Source organism: Myxine glutinosa, chromosome 2 (genome assembly GCF_964187855.1).
Source record: "Myxine glutinosa chromosome 2, kmMyxGlut1.1, whole genome shotgun sequence".
NCBI lineage: Eukaryota > Metazoa > Chordata > Myxini > Myxiniformes > Myxinidae > Myxine > Myxine glutinosa.
Window position 1 is genome coordinate 233,537,312 of NC_136262.1, and position 22,014 is coordinate 233,559,325.

The 22,014-nt window shown below is 44.1% G+C and overlaps 1 protein-coding gene across 2 annotated transcripts in view; it reads left to right on the forward strand.

The window, feature by feature from the left end:
* USP3 (ubiquitin specific peptidase 3) overlaps positions 1-22,014 on the forward strand; it is a 75,209-nt gene that overhangs the window by 5,888 nt on the left and 47,307 nt on the right. Inside the window, exons 2-5 of one of the 2 annotated variants that reach the window (XM_068106080.2) lie at positions 1,687-1,747; positions 13,206-13,334; positions 14,178-14,261; positions 16,017-16,098. In XM_068106080.2, the coding sequence (XP_067962181.1) occupies positions 1,687-1,747; positions 13,206-13,334; positions 14,178-14,261; positions 16,017-16,098 (356 nt within the window). The remainder of the gene's footprint in view (positions 1-1,686; positions 1,748-13,205; positions 13,335-14,177; positions 14,262-16,016; positions 16,099-22,014) is intronic. The other variant, XM_068106081.2, reaches the window with a different exon arrangement.

A 22,014-nucleotide genomic window follows, 5' to 3' on the forward strand; every position in this document is an offset into this window, starting at 1 on the left:
CGTGGATGGATCCAGTGATGAGTCTTGCAATATTGTAGCATGACAGACTAGACGTGCTCGGCATCGCATCGTGTGAATGTAGATAAAGTCCCAAGTTCGCGTTTCGTTGAGTCCGAGTTCACACAGGTTGTGTTTCCAAAAGTTAGTTGACAAAAGTTTGCCAAAAGCTTGTGTCCGAAAGTTTCCCCTTCAACCTCCATCAAGGAATGATCCGGCCCCAATGGAAGGTGTTGATCCAGGTGTTGATCCTTTTTTACACCGTTTCCAGACAGTTTCATTCACCATTGGAATACGAGTCATGCTTTTGGCTCGGGAACCTTTTTTCTGAAAAAAAAAGTGTGCGGTTTGGGGGAAACGAGGGGTGGGAGTGGAGGGGTTTGAAGAAGCAATGCTGGCAGCCTATTGATTGACACTTGACTATCATTCACTATTTTATAATGCCCTCCCACATCATTACCATTTGCTCTTCTATTACATCCTTTTAATGTTTAAGGCATCTTAAGGCATTGTTAATACATTGTTTAACCACAACGATTTTTTTTTAAACCACAAGTTTAACCTAGAGCTACGCACACTTGCCTCTAAGCTGGGTTCGAATCCAGATCCAGCTATAAACTCATCCCAGTGTTTCACAGGCAGGCTCATTCATCAATGTGCGTGCATGCCGTCCCTCAATTGGATGTTAAACTGGCGTCCCATCTGCCAGCTTCAGCAGCACCGAAGTTCTTGTAACACAGAATATGCTACATCAAAATCATAATGGCAAAAGAAAGACTAACCGTAAAATGTTCAGTGTACGGCTGAGGATGGAATCCCAAAGAGTTCATTTCCGCGAACAAAGTACGCCATAAGCCAAGGTTCTACCTGACCAATGTTCGTCAAATACAGCTACGGCATTTGAATCAGACGATCGTTTTGACACTAGCTTTTGTGGGTTGGTGCAAACGGAATTAGCAACATTGCATTCTGCTCATGCCAAGCAACTGTGGTGACTCGTTTGATTACCAGGTTTTTATTTATTTATTTATTATCAAGCAACTACAGGGAGGCCTTGCACATGTGCAGTACTGTCAGCAGATGTACTTTTAGGTCCCCATAATGAGTGGTTGTCACACGCCTAGGCCACAATGAAGCTGATTTGTAGGCTGTCGAGCAGCTTGAACTCCCAAGGAGCCGAGTGGGATTGTCTCCTACCAAATAATGCCATCCATGCTCAAAACAAATACATTGCTTGCTTATACGAATCTAATGTGTGGCGACGACATGAATATGGCAAAGCAGACAAGGTTTTGCATTGGCCCTTTCTGCTTATCCTATTGTCACAGCAATTGAGCGAAATCACGAGCGTTCACTGTTTGTTTCTGCATTTGTATTTCACAACAGCTTTATTCTGGCTCTTTCAGGATGTTTCCCATTCGTTCAGTCCTTGCACATTAGTGGCTACCTTTGAACAGGACATTACGGCACAAAGTGCATTCCAAACAGTTGCAGCGTCGAGCCATCGGGCCATTGTTCCTGTGGTTAAAGGTTCTGTCCCCATCTGTTTAAGCCCCAGCTTGGCCATTTTGAGATTGATGTGACAAGCTGGAAAAAAAACATAATGGAGGCTTTTGGAAATGGTGACAGCAGTAGCAGTTCTGTGGTTGCTTATTGTGTATGTGTTTGTGTCTGTGTGTGCCTACACAGTATGCCGCTCGAACAAAAATCCTTGGCTCTGTTTGACCTGCTTCACTGTACACTGCGGAAGGTAAGCAAATCCGTTCTTCTACGAATTTTAAATTGAATTAAAGATAAAATTTTCTGTGCTTTGCTCTGCATACATTGATCGCAATCATTCAAATGCTCCGCGAGTGTGCATGCACCGTTAGCAAGGACAAATGAAAATGGCAATTTAATGTGTGCAAAGTTCTTGCCCAATTGTTTTGGACCAGATACAGTATATCAATTTCAATCAATCATACATATTGATAATGGACATATTTGTGGGGAAGCAATAACATTTGCGAATTGAGAGGCATATTTGGGCTGAATTCATTTGTCCTTCTAAGTTGAAAGGTAATATTATTATTACGAGTGGGGACACCCGTGGGAATCCCACGGGCATGGAAATGTGTCACATTTTGACATCTTCATTTAGTTGTTGCACATTCAGTTTTACAAAATGGTTACTGGCAATTTATCAGATCCACAAATGATGTAATCTACACAATTTATTTACTTCTGATAACATGTGAATGCATGTGCGTGCACATGGGAAATACAGTTTGAAATGTGTGATTACCTCTCATGTAAAATGTCACTTAAAGAGCTCAAATCCTCTCCCTCCCCGCCCCCATCCCTCCCACATCACGCATACTGCACAAGGGGAGTGGATCACCCACACACATGGGGGAGTGGGTCAAAGACACACGGGGGAGTGGGTCACACACACATGTGTGAGTGGGTCACACACACACACACGCACACAGACTGGGGGGTGGGGGGGGGTCACATGCTAACACACATGGGGGGGGGGGGGGGCGGACTGGGTCACACACGCACACGGGGGGACTGGGTCTCACACACACACACACATGGTGGTGGGGGGGGGGGGGGAGTGGGTCACGCACACACGGGGGGGGGGAGGGGGGGAGGGGGAGGGGATTGGGTCACACACACACGGGGGGGGGGGGGCGGGGGAGGCTGGGTCACATAGGGTCACACACATTATCGAGTCGTGAAATATATATATATCGGGTCGTGAAAAGCTGCGATTTTTTTGTATATCTCGGCATTTTCCTGTCTGTGTCATCTTGGGATGATGTAAGATGTATCGAGTAAGATGTATCGAGTCGTTAAAAACCACGATTATCTAATATATCTCGGCAATTTCCCGATTCCCGTGTGTGTGTTTACATACGAGGTTAAAAACCCGACACATACGAGGTTAAAAACCACGTATCGAGTCGAGATGTACATGATGTAAGATGTATCGAGTCGTTAAAAACCACGATTATTTAATATATCTCGGCAATTTCCCGATTCCCGTGTGTGTGTTTATTTTCTCAATTATTGCTGAAACCGAGTCTAAAACCATCGATAAAAATGAATTCTCAATTATTGCTGAAACCGAGTCTAAAACCATCGATAAAAATGAAATCAGATGGTGAATTTGAGTCGATATAAAATTGTGAGGGTGACTCAATGAATGGCCTTTATGTTATAGGCCTTTGAAAATGCATTTCGTTCTATAAACGTATATATATAGATATCTCGGCATTTTCCCATCTGTGTCATATTGGGAGGTTTAAGATATATCAAGTCGTGAAAAGCCGTGATTATTTAATATATCTCGACATTTTCCCATCTGTCATGTTGGGCGGTGTAAGATATATCGAGTCATGCAAAGCTACGATTATTTAATATATCTCGGCAATTTCCCGATTCCCGTGTGTGCGTTTATTTTCTCAATTATTGCTGAAACAGAGTCTAAAACCATCGATAAAAATGAAATCAGATGCTGAATCTGGGAAGTGTGTGTGTGTGTGTGTGTGTGTGTGTGTGTGTGTGTGTGTGTGTGTGTGTGTGTGTGTGTGTGTGTGTGTGTGTGTGTGTGTGTGTGTGTGTGTGTGTGTGTGTGTGTGTGTGTGTGTGTGTGTGTGTGTGTGTGTGTGTGTGTGTGATATAAAATTGTGAGGGTGACTCCATGAATGTCCTTTATGTTACAGGCCTTTGAAAATGCATTTTGTTCTATTAACGGTAACTTTCATCAAATTTTATTCCCGTTTTTTTTTTTCAACTGAGCCGAAAACCATGTTAGCGACTGTGAAAAATAAAATGAGACATCGAATTCGAGTTGAAATATAACAGAGAGAGAAAGACACCGCGGGTCTAACAAAAGAGGCCTCAAAGCTATGCGAGTGAACAAAATGGTGGATATTTGTTTTTGAACCCCCTCCCAGACCGGGTGTAGCCACTCCCCCGGACAGACAGACAGAATCACCTACGGAGAATATATATATATGGATTACCTCCACCACCGAAGTTGGACAAATGTTATGTTTTCACCTCCTGTTTGTCTGTCTGTGAACAGGATGTCACAAAGTTGTGGATCGATTAGGACGAAATTTGGTGGAGAGGTTGGGTTTGTCAAAAGGAGGAATTCAATCAATTTTGGTGAAGATCCGCAAACGGATATAGATCCAAGAAATTTTTGAAGTGATTCTTCACCTTCGAGTGATCGGACAAAACCGATGTATAGCGCAATATGTCAAAATGTTATGGACGGTTTCGGACGAAATTTGGTGGACACATTGGGTACGTGGCAAGGACGAATTGTTTCTATTTTGGTGAAGATCCAAATCACCATCTAGTTATTTTATGCATTATGGATTAAATGTGTTTAGATGGTAAGGTGTTTCCTCTTTTGTTTATCTACCATATAAAACAGTGTGTGTTTGTACAGATGTCTGGTACCTGATGTCTGTCCCCCTTCATAAGGACAATTTGAGTAGCATTTTAAAGGCCAATCTTTTAACACAACTGTGTCGTTACTACGGTCAAAAGACTCTGATGACCCAAAAAGACACCAAGGACTCTGAGGACCAAAAAGACAGAGAGGACCCAAAAGGTCCAGAGTACCCAAAAGACCCCAAGGACCCAAAAGACCCCCGAGAACCAAAAGGCCCAGAGGACCCAAAAGACACAAAAGAAGAGTAATTATGTTTCGTCTATTGTAAATGTACATGGTGACTTTCAAACTGAGCCTTAAGTGTGGTACACAGAAGCCTTTAAAAAAATAACAATAAATACAAGATGCAGAGAGGTGAAATTCGCTGCATGCCATTTGCATTGCGCGCAGAGTAAAAGTAGTTCTCATTTACGTGCATGGGATGTCAAATAAATAAAGAAGATATAAGCACACCTGACAATAGGCTGAGGCTTCAGATTTTGGAACGCTCATGAGGCTGTGCCATCGAAACGAAACCTCCCAGAAGATAAGAAAATAGGATTACATTTGTACATGTGTTTTAAAATAACTCTTTTTCTTGATACAAAACATCATGTCTTCCACTCTCCTTGAATACAAAAACAACAACAACATGCATTTTAAGGCCATTTTCCCTGCGAGAGCGGGGATTAGCTTTGCGGTCCCCATGACAATCTTCTCCATTTTGCCCTATTTTCTGCATCTCCCCTTGTTAACCCCCTTGCCCGCATTTCTTCTTCCACCATCTTCAGCCAAGTCTTTCTCGGTCTTCCCCGTCCTCGACTTCCTTCTACATTCATTTCCATCACTCTTCTCAACCAGTCACTTTCATCCTTCCTCAACACATGACCAAACCATCTCAACCTGTTTCTCTTCACAGCATCAATCACAGGCTCTACTCCCATCATCTTTCACAATTCATCATTTGTCTTCCTCTCTCTCAACGATACTCCACACATCCACCGAACCATTCGCATTTCCACCCTTTCCAGCCTTCGTTGCTGCTCTACATTCATTACCCATGTCTCGCTCCCATAAATCATAACACTTCTCACACATGCAGCATACACCTTTCCCTTCAGCTTCAACGACACTCCCCTCCTCATCAGCATGCCACTCAGTTCCCGAAACGTCTTCCATGCACATCTCACTCCAGCAACCGTTGCCGAGTCTGATCCACCTTGTCCATTCAGCACGTCTCCGAGGTAGCAAAATGTTTTCACACCTTCCAGCTTCACGCCGTCTCCAAGATCCAACTCAACATTTCCTCCATCTGCAGCTCCCTCTGTGCACACCTTACATTTGAATGTAGCTGCCACACTGGTTAATGACCCTCTCAGACCACTACATTTTTGATGAACCCACTCAGCGCACATTGTACATTGAATGGAGTTCACTCCAACACCCTTCCTGCACACAGCACACGGCCACTTCCCAGTTCTTTCCACCTCACCACATGCTTTACCACTTGCCATCACCTTCGTCTTTCCGATATTCACCTTCAGACCTTTTGTCTCCATACATTCCTTCCACTTGTTCATCTTTTCCTTCGGTCCATCCATACTTTCCGCAATCAACACCAGATCATCTTCATACAACAACTCCCACGGTAAACCCTCCTTTACGTTCTGAGCCAGCACCTCCATCACAGCTACAAATAGTAGTGGACTTAGTACCGACCCCTGATGCACTCCCACCTTCACCTCAAACTCACCACTGTTCCCGTCCTTCGTCCTTACAGCTGTGCGCGCTCTTTTGTACATTGCCATCGCTACTCTGATCAACCATTCCTCCACTCCTAACTTCCTCAATGCCCATGTCACTACTTCACATGGAACCCCATCAAATGCTTTCGCCAGATCAACAAACCCAAGAAACAACTTCTTCCTTTTCTCCATGTACTTCTCCTGCAACTGCCTTACAATAAAAAGTGCATCTGTCGTTCCTCTTCCTGGCATAAATCCAAACTGCATTTCGTCAATCTTCACTTTCTTCCTTGTCCTCCTCTCCAACACCCTTTCCGATACCTTCATTCCATGCTGCAATAACTTTATCGCTCGATACGAGCCACAGTCCAGAGGGTCACCTTTCCCCTTGTATAGAGGGACGAGGGTACTCAGTTCCCAATCCACTGGAATGCGGCCTTCTTTCACCACCAGATTACAGATCTCTGCCATTCTCTTCACACCCCAACTTCCTGCTGCCTTCAACATATCTCCCACAACTCTCGTCGGCCCTCCTGCTTTTCTACTCTTCAATGCTTTTATCGCTCCTCAGCTTCGTTCTCAGTTATCTTCTCTGCCGGTCCTAAAACTGGGTTACTCTCTATGTTGCCATCCCATTCATTCTCTGTATTCAACAGCACTTCCATATATCTTTTCCATCTTCCTTTAATTCCATCTGTGTCCACAACGATTTGTCCCACTTCATCCTTCAAGCAACTCACCCCCATCACATCACACCTCTCTTTCGCTATCAGCTTTGCAATCCTGAATACCGCTCTCTGACCCTCTTCCGAATCCAAGCGTTCTCCGAACATTTTCCTACATGCCCTCCTGCGCCTTTGCTATCTCTTTCTTTGCAGCCTTCTTGGCTGCCTTATAACTTTCATGCTTTGTTTTTTCTGCTCCCGTACCCTTCGCCTTCTGCCACTCCTTGAACTTCTTCCTCTTCTCGTCAATCCTCTTTCCAACTTCATCATCCCACCACCATGTTTCCGAGTAACAGACTAGCTTTCATGGACATCCAACCACGTTCAAGCTCAACCACATCATCCTCTACCCTACTCAGCCTCTCTTTTAATGCCTCCCTTACTGTCACCTCTTTCAACCTCCACACCTTCATTCTCGGTTGGTACTTCACCCGCCGAGCTCTCCTCGCACCTTTCACCCTTATGTCACAGACAACCAAGTGGTGCTGTGAAACAGCCTCCTCCCCCGGGATCACCTTTGTGTCCCGGAGGTGCCCCCTATCTCGCCTACGCACCATCAGGTAGTCAACGGTTGTCGTCGACCCACCTGACGTGTATGTAACAAGCTTATTATCCCCTTTCTGGAACTGAGTATTACAAATCAACAAATCAGCTCCATCAGCAAACTCCAAAATCCTTTCACCTTCTCCATTTCTCACACCATATCCGGAACCCCCATGAACTCCCTCAAAACCGTCCATACTCCTTCCCACATGTCCATTTAGGTCTCCTCCTACCACAACAACTTCCTCATCTTTCACGTTTTCCATCAGCTTCTCTTTTGCACACCAGAACTTGTCCTTCTCTTCATCGCTCCGACCAACCTGCGGAGCATATCCCGAGATGACGTTCACCAAGAGCTTTCCAATCATCATTTTCACCATCATCAACCTATCACTCACTCTAGTCACACTCACCACAGTCTACAAACTCCTCAAAAAACAGGACGCCAACACCATTCACGCCCTCCGTGCACCCTTGCCACACAAACTTGTATTTCTGTCCCTGCCTACCCTTCACCATTCTCACACCACTTCCCTTCCAACTCATCTCTTGCACACAACATATGTCCACTCTTCTTCTGACCAATACTTCCACCACTTCTCCTGATCTCCCTGTCATTGTCCCTACATTCCATGTCCCAAACCTCAGAAACCAATCTCCACTTCGGACTGTACCCTGCCCATATGTAGTTGTAATTCTCATGGTTCTCTTTTTGAGGCAATGTTTTTATGGCCGGATGCCCTTCCTGACGCCAACCCTCTTTGTCGCCTCTTATGACACGCAGGGATACGGTGTACCTATTCTAACCAGGGTACACACCGGGATAAGGCTTTGAATAAAACCAAACGGGTTTAATCCCGAACAAATAGACGGAGAAAGAAATCAATAATAACTATATACAATAAAGTAAAATAATCTGATAAAAACAAAGGCGTCAAGTCACAAGCACAGACGGGGCGAGGGACACAAAATGGTGACATCTCTGCTCTTTCAGATGACACAAGCTTCCCAAGAGAAACCAGCACCCAAAGCATTTTGAACAAAACCGCAATGCTGGTGTCCATGTTGCATTCATTGCCGTAAGCTTGCTTTGATAGAGCTGATATTTTTGGTGACGCATTCTTGTGAGCTGACGGAACCAGGAGCCCTATGCCCCTGTCCGTCTAGGCCCTTCGGGTTGAAGGCATGGCCGCATTTTCTTTTCCTTGGCACATCGGTGTTGGTGAACGAGATCGTGAGGATGAGCACGGCCGGAGCGACTGAGCGGGTGCGGCCTGTTCACTTCGTGCACGGAGCCAGGAGTGAGCGGACCGTGCAGCGAGGCCGAGTTCCCGCCCACGGGCAGTGCAGCCTGCGGTTTCCTGCGCGCACAGAGCCAGGAGTGAGCGGACCGTGCAGCAAGGCCTTGTTCCCGCCCACGGGCAGTGCAGCCTTCGGTTTCCTGCGCGCACGGAGCCAGGAGTGAGCGGACCGTGCAGCGAGGCCTAGTTCCCGCCCAAGGGCAGTGCAGCCTGCGGTTTCTTGCGCGCACGGAGCCAGGAGTGAGCGGACCGTGCAGCGAGGCCTAGTTCCCGCCCACTGGCAGTGCAGCTTGCTGATAATGCTCCATGCTGAATTTCACAACGACGTAGACACAAACGGTGTGAAGTCCCGAAGCTACCACAGTACCATGCAACATACTTCCTCAAAAGAGAGTTAATCTTCCAACTTCCAAGTACATCAGATGAACTGACTGACTCTGGTCGTGATCCAAAATTTCGTTGCGATCGGTTCAGCCGTTTTTGCGGTACATCTATCCAAGGGTCGGGTATTAAAGAGAAAACATCAAAAATGGAGCCGAGCAATTCTTTCGTTCGTCGCGGACAAAACGGTATGGCAGGAAGCAATGTTATAAAAATAAATAGCACTAAAACTAAAATAAAATAACTAAAATAAATAGCACTTAGTTATGAATGAATGAATGAATGAATGCACTCATTCAAATGCATTCATTCAGCACTTAGTTAGTTAGTTTAAAATCGCTAATGTTGTTAAATTTCTCAGATTTCATTCCAGATTTCGATATTTATTTAGTCTACAGGATCCGATCCTCAAATCTGAATCCAGATTTTGATTATATGCTTTTTTTTTTTTTTTTTTCTTTTTTTTTTTGTATACAAGATCGAGGCTCGTGAAAGAGCTAACATTAATCACACAAAAAGACAAACCGACACACAAAACACAAAAAACAAGGGGAGCGGTAGACAAGATGGGGAGAGAGGGGGATTAGTCCGTGAGATTAGTCCGTGCTTTAATTAGTCCGTGAGAGTAGATAGTTTCAAAGCCAAGGCACGTTTCAATAGGCTGAAACAAAATGTTGACTTAAGAACCCAGTGATGTGACAGAGGGCTTACCAAGATATCCGTTTTGGTCAGGCTTACGTTGGTTTCTTGTTATGAGCACCCCGTTAATCATCTTCAAAAAGGGTGTTTTAACACACTCAAACACCCAGTTTTCATTCATGCACTCCCTTGGAGTTTGAGAAGTATGCATGCAAAGATTGGGGCCGCTAGGTTTTTTTGGTTTTGGGGTTTTTGAGTTTTGGAGGACACACACACACACACACACACACACACACACACACACACACACACACACACACACACACACACACACCACACACCACACACACACACACACACACACACACACACAATTGTAGATTTAAGAATAGCGGATACTGTATAATTAATTATGTGGGTGTGCGTGTGTGTCCATATATTTTCGCTTTAAAATGGTTTTCTCTGCAACTGCTTGCCTGATCGATGCAAAACTAAAAATAGGAGAGGCTCTCATGTCATAGGTCACATGGCATGATAACTATATTGGATTAAAAGAAAAATATTGGGCATGTTTCCTCCAAAATCACTCAATGAAAAAAATTGAAACTGGCATGTGTCATATGATGTCATGCGTGAAATGGTTTTCCGGACATAATTGGTTGAATCAACATCCTTTTCCGAAAAATCTTAAACTTCATGTGTATATATATATATATATATATATATATATATCAACGACATAACGACATAACAGCGTGACGAGCATTGTCCCGATCTCCTGTGGACCGAAGTCCTAGACCAAAGCGTCACCTCAGCCCGGCCACTCTGTCACCAGACAGAGATTTATTCTTTGGTCGCCATTGGCTAAACATCAAGCAGAGTCGCCAATCCAGATTTCGGGCTTATTTACCACTTATGAAGTGGCCTTTTTTACGATGAAAAAAGGTAAAAAATCAAACATTTGAACAGCCTTGGACGTGCACCCTTGACCCCATGGCCAAGGCACAACGTCTATCAAGGCTGTCCCAATAACATTACACATGCACCTCAACCCCAAGGCTGAAGCACATGGTCATTCAAACACATGCATCCTGACCCCGAAGGGCCAGAATGCAGGTCGTGCAATTGGACCCCTCCTCCATAGGAGTGAGTCCCCATGACTTCAACACCATGCCATTCCGACGAGGGCTCATTTACCTGTTTTGGGGCCACAGGGAAGCCCTGCCTTTTTTACGATGAAAAAAGGTAAAAAGTCAAACATTTGAACAGCCTTGGACGTGCACCTTGACCCCATGGCCAAGGCACAACGTCAACAAGGCTGTCCCAATAACAATACACATGCGCCTCAACCCCAAGGGGGAAGCACATGGTCATTCAAACTCATGCATCATGCCCCCGAAGGGCCACAATGCATGGTCATACAATTGGGACCACTCCTCTTAATAGGAGTAAGACCCCTTCATCCACCGACAGGGCATTACTCCTGCCAGGTACGATTTTGCAGGCTTGTTTACTGTTATGAGGCCACAGCAAAAGGCCTGCCTTTTTTACATGAAAAAAGGTAAAAAGTCAAACATTTGAACAGCCTTGGACGTGCCCCTTGACCCCATGGCCAAGGCGCAACGTCAACAATGCTGTCCCAATAACAATACACATGCGCCTCAACCCCAAGGGGGAAGCACATGGTCATTCAAACTCATGCATCATGCCCCCGAAGGGCCACAATGCATGGTCATACAATTGGGACCACTCCTCTTAATAGGAGTAAGACCCCTTAATCCACTGACAGGGCATTACTCCTGCCAGGTACAATTTTGCAGGCTTGTTTCCTGTTTTAGGGCCCCAGTCAAGGCCTGCCTTTTTTGCTTGTGAAAAAAGGTAAAAAGTCAAACATTCGAACAGCCTCGGACGTGCACCTTGACCCCATGGCCAAGGCACAACGTCAACAAGGCTGTCCCCATAACAATACACATGCGCCTCAACCCTGAGGGGGAAGCACATGGTCATTCAAACACATGCATCATGCCCCCGAAGGGCCACAATGCATGGTCATACAATTGGGACCACTCCTCTTAATAGGAGTAAGACCCCTGAATCCACCAGCAGGGCATTACTCCTGCCAGGTACAATTTTGCAGGCTTGTTTACCGCCACAGGACGGCACACTGCAAAAAATCTAACCAATGAGGACCAAACTCGTCTTTTAAGTTGATCAAGGCACCTCCCAGCTTTAATGGTGAGCACCAGCCACGGATTATGTCTCACACGGTAAAAACCGCATAACCCGCAAGGAACCAACAGCCTGTCTGCCACACAGACCATCGTTCCTGCCAGTGCAAACCAAAACCAGGGGGTGCGGTGCGATCGGCGGAGATAATAATCGACGACATAACAGCGTGGCGAGCGCTGTCCCGATCTCCTGTGGACCGAAGTCCTAGACCAAAGCGTCACCTCCGTCCCGGAGGCCTCAGCCCGGCCACTCTGTCAACAGACAGAGATTTATTCTTTGGTCCCCATTGGCTAAACATCAAGCAGAGCCGCCAATACAGATTTCGGATTAATATATATGAATGTGAATATGAATGATCGTTTTAAGGCCATTTTTCCCCGCTAGAGTGGGGGTTGGCCTTGCGGGCCCCATGACCTCATGGGGCCCTGTTTTGAGGCAATGTTTTTTTTTATGGCCGGATGCCCTTCCTGACGCCAACCCTTAGTCACCTCTTACGATGCGCAGGGATACGGTGTACATATTCTAAATCGGGGTGCACACGGGATCATTCATTCCAGCAAGCTGGTACTCAATTTGCCGACCTCGGAAGGATGACAGGCTGAGTCAACCCCCCTGGTGTTAATTCAGCGATCGACCGGGATTCAAACTCAGGATCCTAGGATCCCAAGCCTGCACCCTAACCGCTAAGCCAACACCAGGTTTATATTTATTTATATATATCTGATATGTATTGGATTGAAAGTAAAAATGTAAAAAATTCTTCTTCTCCAGAACCGCCTAACAGATAAATGCAAAACTTCATACATATTATCGACTAACCATGGGGAATATAGTTTGAATTTTCTTTTCCTATTCACCTTCATTGATGCAATTTAGCCTTAATGATACAAAAGTGGTCATTAAATATCATAATAATCAGTCAATAAAGCTACGGATAATGGAAATGTATGTGACATAGCAAGGTGCATGGATACTATGGGTATATGGGCCAATGGGCCATACTAGTCGCGTGTTCAGCTAAAGATGGTATTTTTGTTCAGAATGAACGTGTGAGGCATGATGATGCTCTCTACCATGTGCCATTCTCATTCCGTATTGCGATTCTCTTTTAATAGCTCATTTTTATTATTAACAATAGGGCCTTGAGAAATGACGTTTGAGCCTCTGTAGTGACACATGTTGTTAATTTTGATCTGCATCGCCTTCTTTACAGATATGTGAATGGCCATGCGAAGAGGCACTTTGAAGAGGTCTTACGACCGAGCACAGACAGCAGGAGTCAAGACAAAGATAAGATTCAGCACACAGTCTGCATGGATTGCAATAGCTACAGCACATTCTGGTGAGACAAAACCATGCTAATTGGCACAACTGAATGAAAATAAATTGATTTTGTGCAGGACATTTCCATTTTATATGTTTGAGCTTTATTATCACCACGCTTTAAAAAAAAATGTAATCAGCTTCATGCCACAGTCGGTGGTGACTTGGGATCACAGGGGTCAAAAGGGAAATTCTTTTTAACTCCAAATTTGATATTTGGTCATTGCTGGGGGAAATTCTGGCCATTTTTTAACTTTGCTTTAGGTGGGACGCATGGGGATTTGCGATGGTGTGCAATCACCTTTGCTCTAGTTGGTTTTACAGAAGTTCTGCAAAAACAAATTGATACACAATCATGAAGGATTTTAAAACATGCACATGTTTTTTTTTTTCTGGAGTCTGATATGATAGTAGAGAGACAATTTACTTGCACTTGAGCAGTCTCGTCTGGGTTTGATTCTCAGCCCAACTATAAACTGTCTGATTGTTGCTGCACAGGCAGGGTGTTGCATCACAAAGTGCATCATTCCTTCGATGGACGCTAAGCTGGGTGGCCTGTCTTTGAGCATTATTTAAGGGTGGTGATGAGCCACAGTGTCTTTCACGAAGATTAAGCAAGATACTTCCACCACCCTGGCCAGATTCTAAATTCCCGCCACCTTTAGTTGAACGTCGGGCCCGGCCACTCAGTCCACGATAAACGTAGACCTAAAATACTTACCTGACCGATCCCACAATAATGTGGGAATAATCGGGGCCTTTAAATAAATAATAGTAGTCGAGGTAAGGTGTTCTCGATGTTTGTTAATGTTTTGGACGATATGCAAAGGAATGCGAAAAAAATCATTTTGTATGACTTCAGTTACAGATGTGATGACTTTGCCGTCAATGACAACAAACTTGGCTCTGTTCAGCGACTGCGAGAGCATCTGCAGAATCTGGAGAAGTATGATGAATGAATATTTTCATTTTTTGGTTTATTACTACAACTGTATATGTTTTACATGAAGAGATTACTGCATTACTATGCCTTCTCAATGACAATCTGAGCATGTTATTGGGAAGTCGTTTTATGTGAAATAGCAATGAATAAACCATTTGTCACTTTCTTCTTTGTGAATGTCCAGCTACAAGAAGAGTCAGTGTTTATATTTTATTCTCTTAAAGTTCGGAGCACATTGATTGAATGGAAATTACTGGATTTGTTGCAGGTGAGGGATTATTTGGGGGTCGAGGAGTAGACAGACAAAAGGGTGGTTAGGTATGTGGATGAAAACCAACTGTTTGTTATCTTATTGAGCTGTTTTGCCATGTTATAAATAACTTATCTTAAGAGGCCATCTATATATTCCATATCCAAAAAGGCAGCATTTTGACCCTACGTCCTCCCCATACATCCCATCCCCCTTTCTTTATGCCGATCCTACACCAACCTCCTTTCCTTTTCTTCCTCTCCTATCTACTTCTCTCACCCTTTCCCCGTGCCTTCCTTTTTTAAACATAATCTTTTTTTCTGACTCTTCATTTTTTATGTGACCTTTAATTGAAATCAAAAGTAACGGTGGGTTGACATTTAACATGTGTGGAGGCATATCCATCAACTAATTTACGTCAAATTATATTCTCTAGTTTAAAATGTATCCTTCACCACCTCCACTTCTTTTGTATGTAATGTGTACCCATCCCTTAAACGACCCTAATATCCACAATTTTATTTATTACTGCAAAATCGAAGGTCTTGTGCGTTAATCTCTGTCTGTCTGTTTGCCTGTATGTCAATTGCCTACAGGTCACAATTTTAATCCTATTATCATGAAACGTCACCAAATGGTAAAATTAGTCATGAGGAAGAAGCCTATCGATTTTAAGGTCAAAGGTCAAACAAAGGTCATCTTGAGGTCAAATTTCTAAAATTGTCATTTTTAATCCGATTCACTTGAAAGTTCAACAGCATTTGCATATTTAGTCACTAAATTGGGAAATCAACTATTTGTGAGGTGTAAAGGTCAAAGGTCAACACAAGGTCAAACTTCTAAAATCAATTTTCATCTGAAAAATTGTCAATTTTCATCACATTGGCTTGAAAATTAAACAGAAGTTACATAGTGCATCAATGAATTGAGAAAACAACAATTTTTGAGGTTAAAAGGTCAAAGGTCAACTCATCGTCGAACTTCTAAAATCATTTTTTATCTGAAAAAACATCAATTTTCATCCGATTAATATGAAAGATAAAGAGCAATTGCATAGTACAGTACATCACGGAATTGAAAAACAAACTATTTGTGAGATAAGAAGGTCAAAGGTGAACCCAAGGTCAAACTTCGAAAATTATCAATTTTCATCTGAAAAATAATCAATTTCCATCCGATTGAACCGAGCTTTGATTAAGATTTTTTTTGGGGGGGGTGGGGGGGAGGGGTGGTGGATTGTGCAAGTATCATGCTCTGCCCGCCGTCTTTCTTGTTTGTTTGTTTTTCTTTTCTTTAGTTTAAGTGACTTTAGTTTATAACTTGTCATATTTTATTTTTACGATATGTTATTTAAACGATATGTTATTAATACCATAGTTGATATCCTTTGGAATTATTTCTCTCGGTCCTTGTTTTTTTGTTTTTTTGGGGGTTTATGGCAATACTGTGACCATTAGGGGCTTTTGTTTTGTTTAAAGAGTGCTCATTTACTGTTTTTATTTCTTTAGCTCTGCAAGGTTTTCCAATGACAGAAAGAGAAAGCTGGCTGCTGAAGCTTCTTCGCCCTCCAAAAAATGTGTGAGGTTGAATGTACGTAATGTCCTTGCCTCTTTAGTTCTCCCCCTATTCCCTACATTGACACCACCAATTTCTGCCTCACCATCTTTTCGGCCTTCTTCAGTACGTGCTTCTTGCCTGATTTTATACCTTCTTTCATTATCTTTTGCATTTCTCTTTGTTTTGTCAAAGTTCAGTAACATTTTGCTATTTCCTTGCTCTTACTTCCCCTCCCTCTCTTTCTACAGGGTGACCCCACAAAATAATGACTGTTGTTTTTCTATCATAATGGTAAATGTCATTATTTTGTCAACCATCCACTGAAGGGTTTTATGTATATCTACATATATCTTACTATAATTCACCAAATGTCCGTCTGTCTGTTTGAAGGTACCGCAAAAACGGCTCAACCGATCGCAACGATATTTTGGGTGGGTATTCCTGGGACCCCTGGGAGTAAAATAGGCTATATTGTTTTTCCAAGTTTTCCAATTTTCCAGTTTTTCCAAACACGATGGAATAATATTTACCAATATGAACAGTGATGTGGCTTTTATTGAAATTCTACAAATACTGTTTAGATTTTGATGACAATTATGAACCTGCCGCGAATCCGGAAGTGGACAGATGATGGCAATGTGTGGGTTTGATAATATCCAAATACAACCGTCATTCAATCGTAATGTTAAATCGTTAAACGTTAATCGTGTTAATCGTTTTGTTAAAGTATCAATTCATGATTGGAATTGAGTGAATACAACTACGAATTTGAATTCGTAATTGTATTCACCCAACCGTACGGAACTTCACATCAGGATTTAAATGCCTCAACTCTGTGTTTGCCTCTAAATCTTGTGTCCCAAACCCATCCCTCTCTGTACCCACCATACCCAGTCGTACCCTGCTGCTCCTGGACTCCGTGTCCTTTCCTCCTGACAAGGTGGAAAAGTTTCTGTCAACCCTCGACTCTGATTCTGCAACTGGGCCCGACGGCATTAGCCCACGGGTCCTAAAATCCTGCTCTGCCGCTCTATCTCACCCTCTCTCTGTTCTCTCACCCTCTCTTTTGCTCAAGGTCAACTGCCATCTGCTTGGAAATCAGCCAACATCACCGCTATGCACAAAAAAGGTGCAAAAACAGATCCTAGCAACTACAGACCAATCAGCCTTCTCCCAATTATCAGCAAAGTCATGGAATCCATCATTGCTTCGGATATGAAATCTTTCCTCTTCTCCAATGGCTTGATCTCTGATCATCAATTTGGTTTCAGACCAGGTCACTCTACTCTGGACATGCTGCTTCTGCTGTCTCAACAATGGATGGAGGTCCTCAATGCCAAACAGGAAATTAGAGCTGTCTCCCTCGACATATCACGTGCCTTCGACACGGTCTGGCACCCCGCTCTGCTCACCAAACTCTCCTCCTTTGGTATCCATGGAAATCTCCACGCATGGCTGGCGGACCTCCTCTCTAGTCGTCGTCAACGTGTGGCCCTGAATGGGTTTCTCTCATCTCCTCTTCCTGTTCAGGCTGGAGTTCCCCAAGGCAGTGTTCTGGGCCCCGTGCTTTTTCTGGTCTTCATCAATGATCTCTCTGACTCTCTTGAAAATCCTCTCTATCTCTTTGCTGATGACTCCACTCTCTGCCGCTCCATTCCTCTTCCCTCAGATCGGCAGTCTGCAGCCTACTCACTCTCTGAAGACCTGGACAAAATCACAGACTGGTCAAACAAGTGGATCATGTCTTTCAATCCTGACAAATCTCACACTCTTACTATGTCTCTCCGAAAAGATCGACTGGACAACCCTCCCATCTACTTTCTCAACAATCCTCTCCAAGAAGTTCTGTCGCTCAAGCTTTTGGGTCTCACTATCTGCCATGATCTTTCTTGGGAAAACCACATTTCCAAGCTGGCCTCCAAAGCCAGTCGCCGACTGGGCATCCTCCGTCGTGCGAAGTCCTTCCTCGGCACACCTGAGCTCCTCACCACATACAAGGCTTTCATCCGCAGCTCAATGGAATACTGTTCTCCCCTATGGGCCGGTGCTCCTGCCTCACACCTAGCTCGGCTTCATGCTGTTGAAACCAAAGCTTTCAGAATTATTGGAATCTCCCGCGATGAAGCTATCTCTGAGGGCCTTTCACTCACTCACCGCAGGCAGGTAGGTGGTCTTTCTGTCTTCTACCGACTCCTCTCCGGCCTTGCACCCCCAGCTCTCTCTGTGCTCTGTCCCCCAAATATTCCTACAGGTCGCACAAGATCTGCCAGCAACCCTCTGATGGTTAAACTGCCGAAATCTCGGCTCTCTGCTCACCTTCACTCTTTCATTCCTCTTTTCTCCCGCCTCTGGAACAAACTCCCTCACTCCCTTCAATCCCACTCCTCCCTCCAGGTCTTTAAAACAGCTGTTCACCACCATCTCTTATCTTCCCCCATCCAAAACCTTGATCTTTTCTACCCCCGCTAATTCACCCCAGATCCACCTTGTTTGAAATTCCAACTTCTTTCCTGGAAGTCCTGGCAGTGTCCATATGTTTTATACCTCTCCCACCGCCCCCTTCCCATGCCCCCCCCCCGCAAAGCCCTCGCCCTCTCTCAGATCTCTCGATGTCTCCATGTCTCTCGGTCCCTGCTCTCAAATGTTGTGTTTGTGTCCTTCCCCCTCTCTCCCCATCTTGTCTACCGCTCCCGATGTTATATGTTTTATGTGTCGGTTTGTCTTTTTGTGTGATTAATGTTCGCTCTTTCACGAGCCTCGATCTTGTATACAAAACAAAACAAAACAAAACAAAACAAAAAAAAATTTGTTTATGTTACAAATATTGTTAAAAGCTTATTTTTTATATTAATGTTATTTCATTTGTGATTGGAGTTATGCTGTTTGGAATGAAAAAAGAGACATCGAGTTCAAGTGAATGACGAAATGCCGTGAAGGTTTCTACTTTCTAAACGTGAATTCGCGGATCGCCATATGCAGATTCGCCATTGACTGGGTATGGAACAAACGTACCCGTTTGTTTGCCAATGGGTACGTTTTTCATGGAAGTCCTTCACGAACTTGCTGTCCATGTCTGACGTGCGACTGAAGGTGCTACAGGAATGTGGAATTTATTGGTTTCATGCTTTAGCATTCGCCATTTCTGCATTGTCTGTTTGCTTCTGGCCTCCCACCCGTGCATAGCACGGGTACCTCACTAGTATAAGTAATGGATCTGTGGGCCATCCTGTCTGAAAGATGATCCATAAGCCTGACATTTAAAAGTCAATGGATGATATCGACAAAAACGTAAATCATTTCATTTTCCTGAATAATTCCAACAAATTTTCTTTGGCTTGTATGCGGTCCTAAACTGCTGGACAGAATGAGTTGAAATTTGGTGGGTGTACTTAGGATGGGCCTGGGAAGGGGAAGGGTTCAGGCATTAAAATAAATTCATAGTCGTGGTGCTTCAGGTGGAGGAGTGGAGGCCAATTCTTTATGTAAATCTGTATCGTAAATCTGTACTTAATGTTGTGCTGCTCCTCGGGGGAGAGTGTATTGCAAGTCCCAGAGCTTTATATAGTATTATAATAGTATCTCTGTATGAAAACCTAATTGAATCAATAACTACTTGGCCAACTTACATACAGGCTCTGCTCTTATTTTGTGTACTCCGAAACTGCTGGAGGAAATAAGTTGAAACATGGTGGTTGTACTCTGGGTGTACATGGAAACATTAAGTCTTTGGTACCACCAATTTTTTGACTTGGCTGTCATTTGATCCACCAACCTTTCTCTCACAGCGGGCGCGCTAACCATTATGCCCCTGAGTCTGATAATACTTATACTGAAGGAGCTGGGGCTCCCACGTCGATCGGAAGAATGGACGCGACAAAAAGCTGGAATTCATCCGAGTTGCTTTAATCAAACCAAACACTCAGGCACTCTGAAAAGCCCGTTTATCGGGCAGCAATATATATACATATTATCCCGGAGCGTTTGCCCAGGAAAGGCGAGAGGGGGCGTGGCCCAGCGTCCTGGCTGCGGCCTGGCAAGTTGAGGGCGAGCCTGCCCGGGCGTCCCGACCGAGGCCTGGCAAGTTGAGCGCGGGCCTGCCCGGGCGTCCTGGACGAGCCCGGCATGGTGATCGCTCCGCGTCCTTGATAGGTGCAAGGCGATTGTGAAAACCCAGCGGTAGCCGCTACAATACCATAAGCCGTTAACTTATACAGCCTTCTGTTTGTTTTTATATCCTTTTTATCAACTTGGTCCTGTTTCTTCATTTTTTATATCCTTTAATTCTCAGAGCGTTTTTTTTTACTTTAAAGTGTTTTTGGTGTGTTTTTTTTTTGGCCGTTTCTTTCATTTGTCTTTTGCCACTCGTGCCAATTAGCTTGCGTGCACACCAGACACTGCTCAACCCACACTGCTCATTCTGCTCTGTTCTCATGTACGAATACTTTAAATTACTCCCTTTTGTTTCTTGCTTTTATTTTGCTCTTCCTTGCCCCCCTTTTCCTTGTGTTCTTGTTTTGTTTTTTTATCCTCCGCATTTTCTCCTATTTTATTTTCCTATTCTGTTGGTTCTTCCCTTTTTTCATTTAACAGTACTCATTCCTGTTTTCCACATTTTCTTACCTATTACGACTCCTTCCATAGTTTTTGTCTCTTCTCTCTTTTTATGTCTCCTTTTTATGCCTCCGCCGCCGAAGTTACTGGAGGCATTATGTTTTTGGGTTATCCGTCCGTCCAGGTTTTTGTTTCCGTGATAACTTGACAACGGCTGAATGGATTTAAATCAAACTTGGTACATCTTATTATATTAGAGCAAACGTACATGGTTATGTATGTCGCTATGTTTGTGGTTATGTTTATATGCGACGAAAACATCCTCTTCTTCTTCAAATAAATTACCACCCTCTTAATTAACCCTCTTAATTGCGTTAAGATTGCTGAGACCCCCTCAGACTTTTGACGACCCTTTAATTCCCCCAAGACCCTTCAGACCACCAAGACCCCTGAATACCCAAAATACCCTGAAGACCCAAAACACCCCAAAGATCCAAAATACCCTTCAAAGCCCTGAGGCTCAAAAAGACCCTGAATACCCAAAACACCCAGAAGACCCAAAACACCCCAAAGACCCAAAACACCCCGAAGACCCAAAACACCCCGAAGACCCAAAACACCCCGAAGACCCAAAACACCCCGAAGACCCAAAACACCCCGAAGACCCAAAACACCCCGAAGACCCAAAATACCCCGAAGACCCAAAAAGACCCAAAGACTCTGAAAGACCAAGAAGAACCAAAATACCCTTAAGACCCAAAAGCCCCTGAAGACCCCGAAGACCTCAAAGACCCTTAAGACCCAAAAGCCTCTGAAGACACTAAAGACCCTAAAGACCCTGAAGACCCAAAACACCTCAAAGATCCAAAATACCCTTAAAGGCCCAGAGGGAGGATCCAAAAGACCCTGAAGACCCAAAACACCATGAAGACCCAAAAGACACCAAAATGGTCAAAGATGCTTACTCATCTGAAACGACGTGTGGTGATGCGCGCCGAGTCACGCTAGTGTATGTATAATGATCTAATAATGTGGACGGAGGCATATCGGTCGACGTTACTACGTCGATGTGAGCCGTTCTAGTTCATCAAGTTTCCCCCTTTTATTTTAGTCTCATATTTTCTTCCTCATCTTAGTTTAATTAGGAGTTGGAAAGAGAGAAACAGCCTCCTGTCATCTCATGTTTTTACTCCCGCTAGGGAGTAATGCATTCGATCGTGTGTGTGTGTGTGTGTGTGTGTGTGTGTGTGTGTGTGTGTGTGTGTGTGTGTGTGTGTGTGTGTGTGTGTGTGTGTGTGTGTGTGTGCGCGCGCAAGATATATGGAAAAGCTCTGAACGGATTTGGATGAAAGTTGGTGGGATGATTGCCCTTGGGATAAGGAAGAATTGATTAGTTTT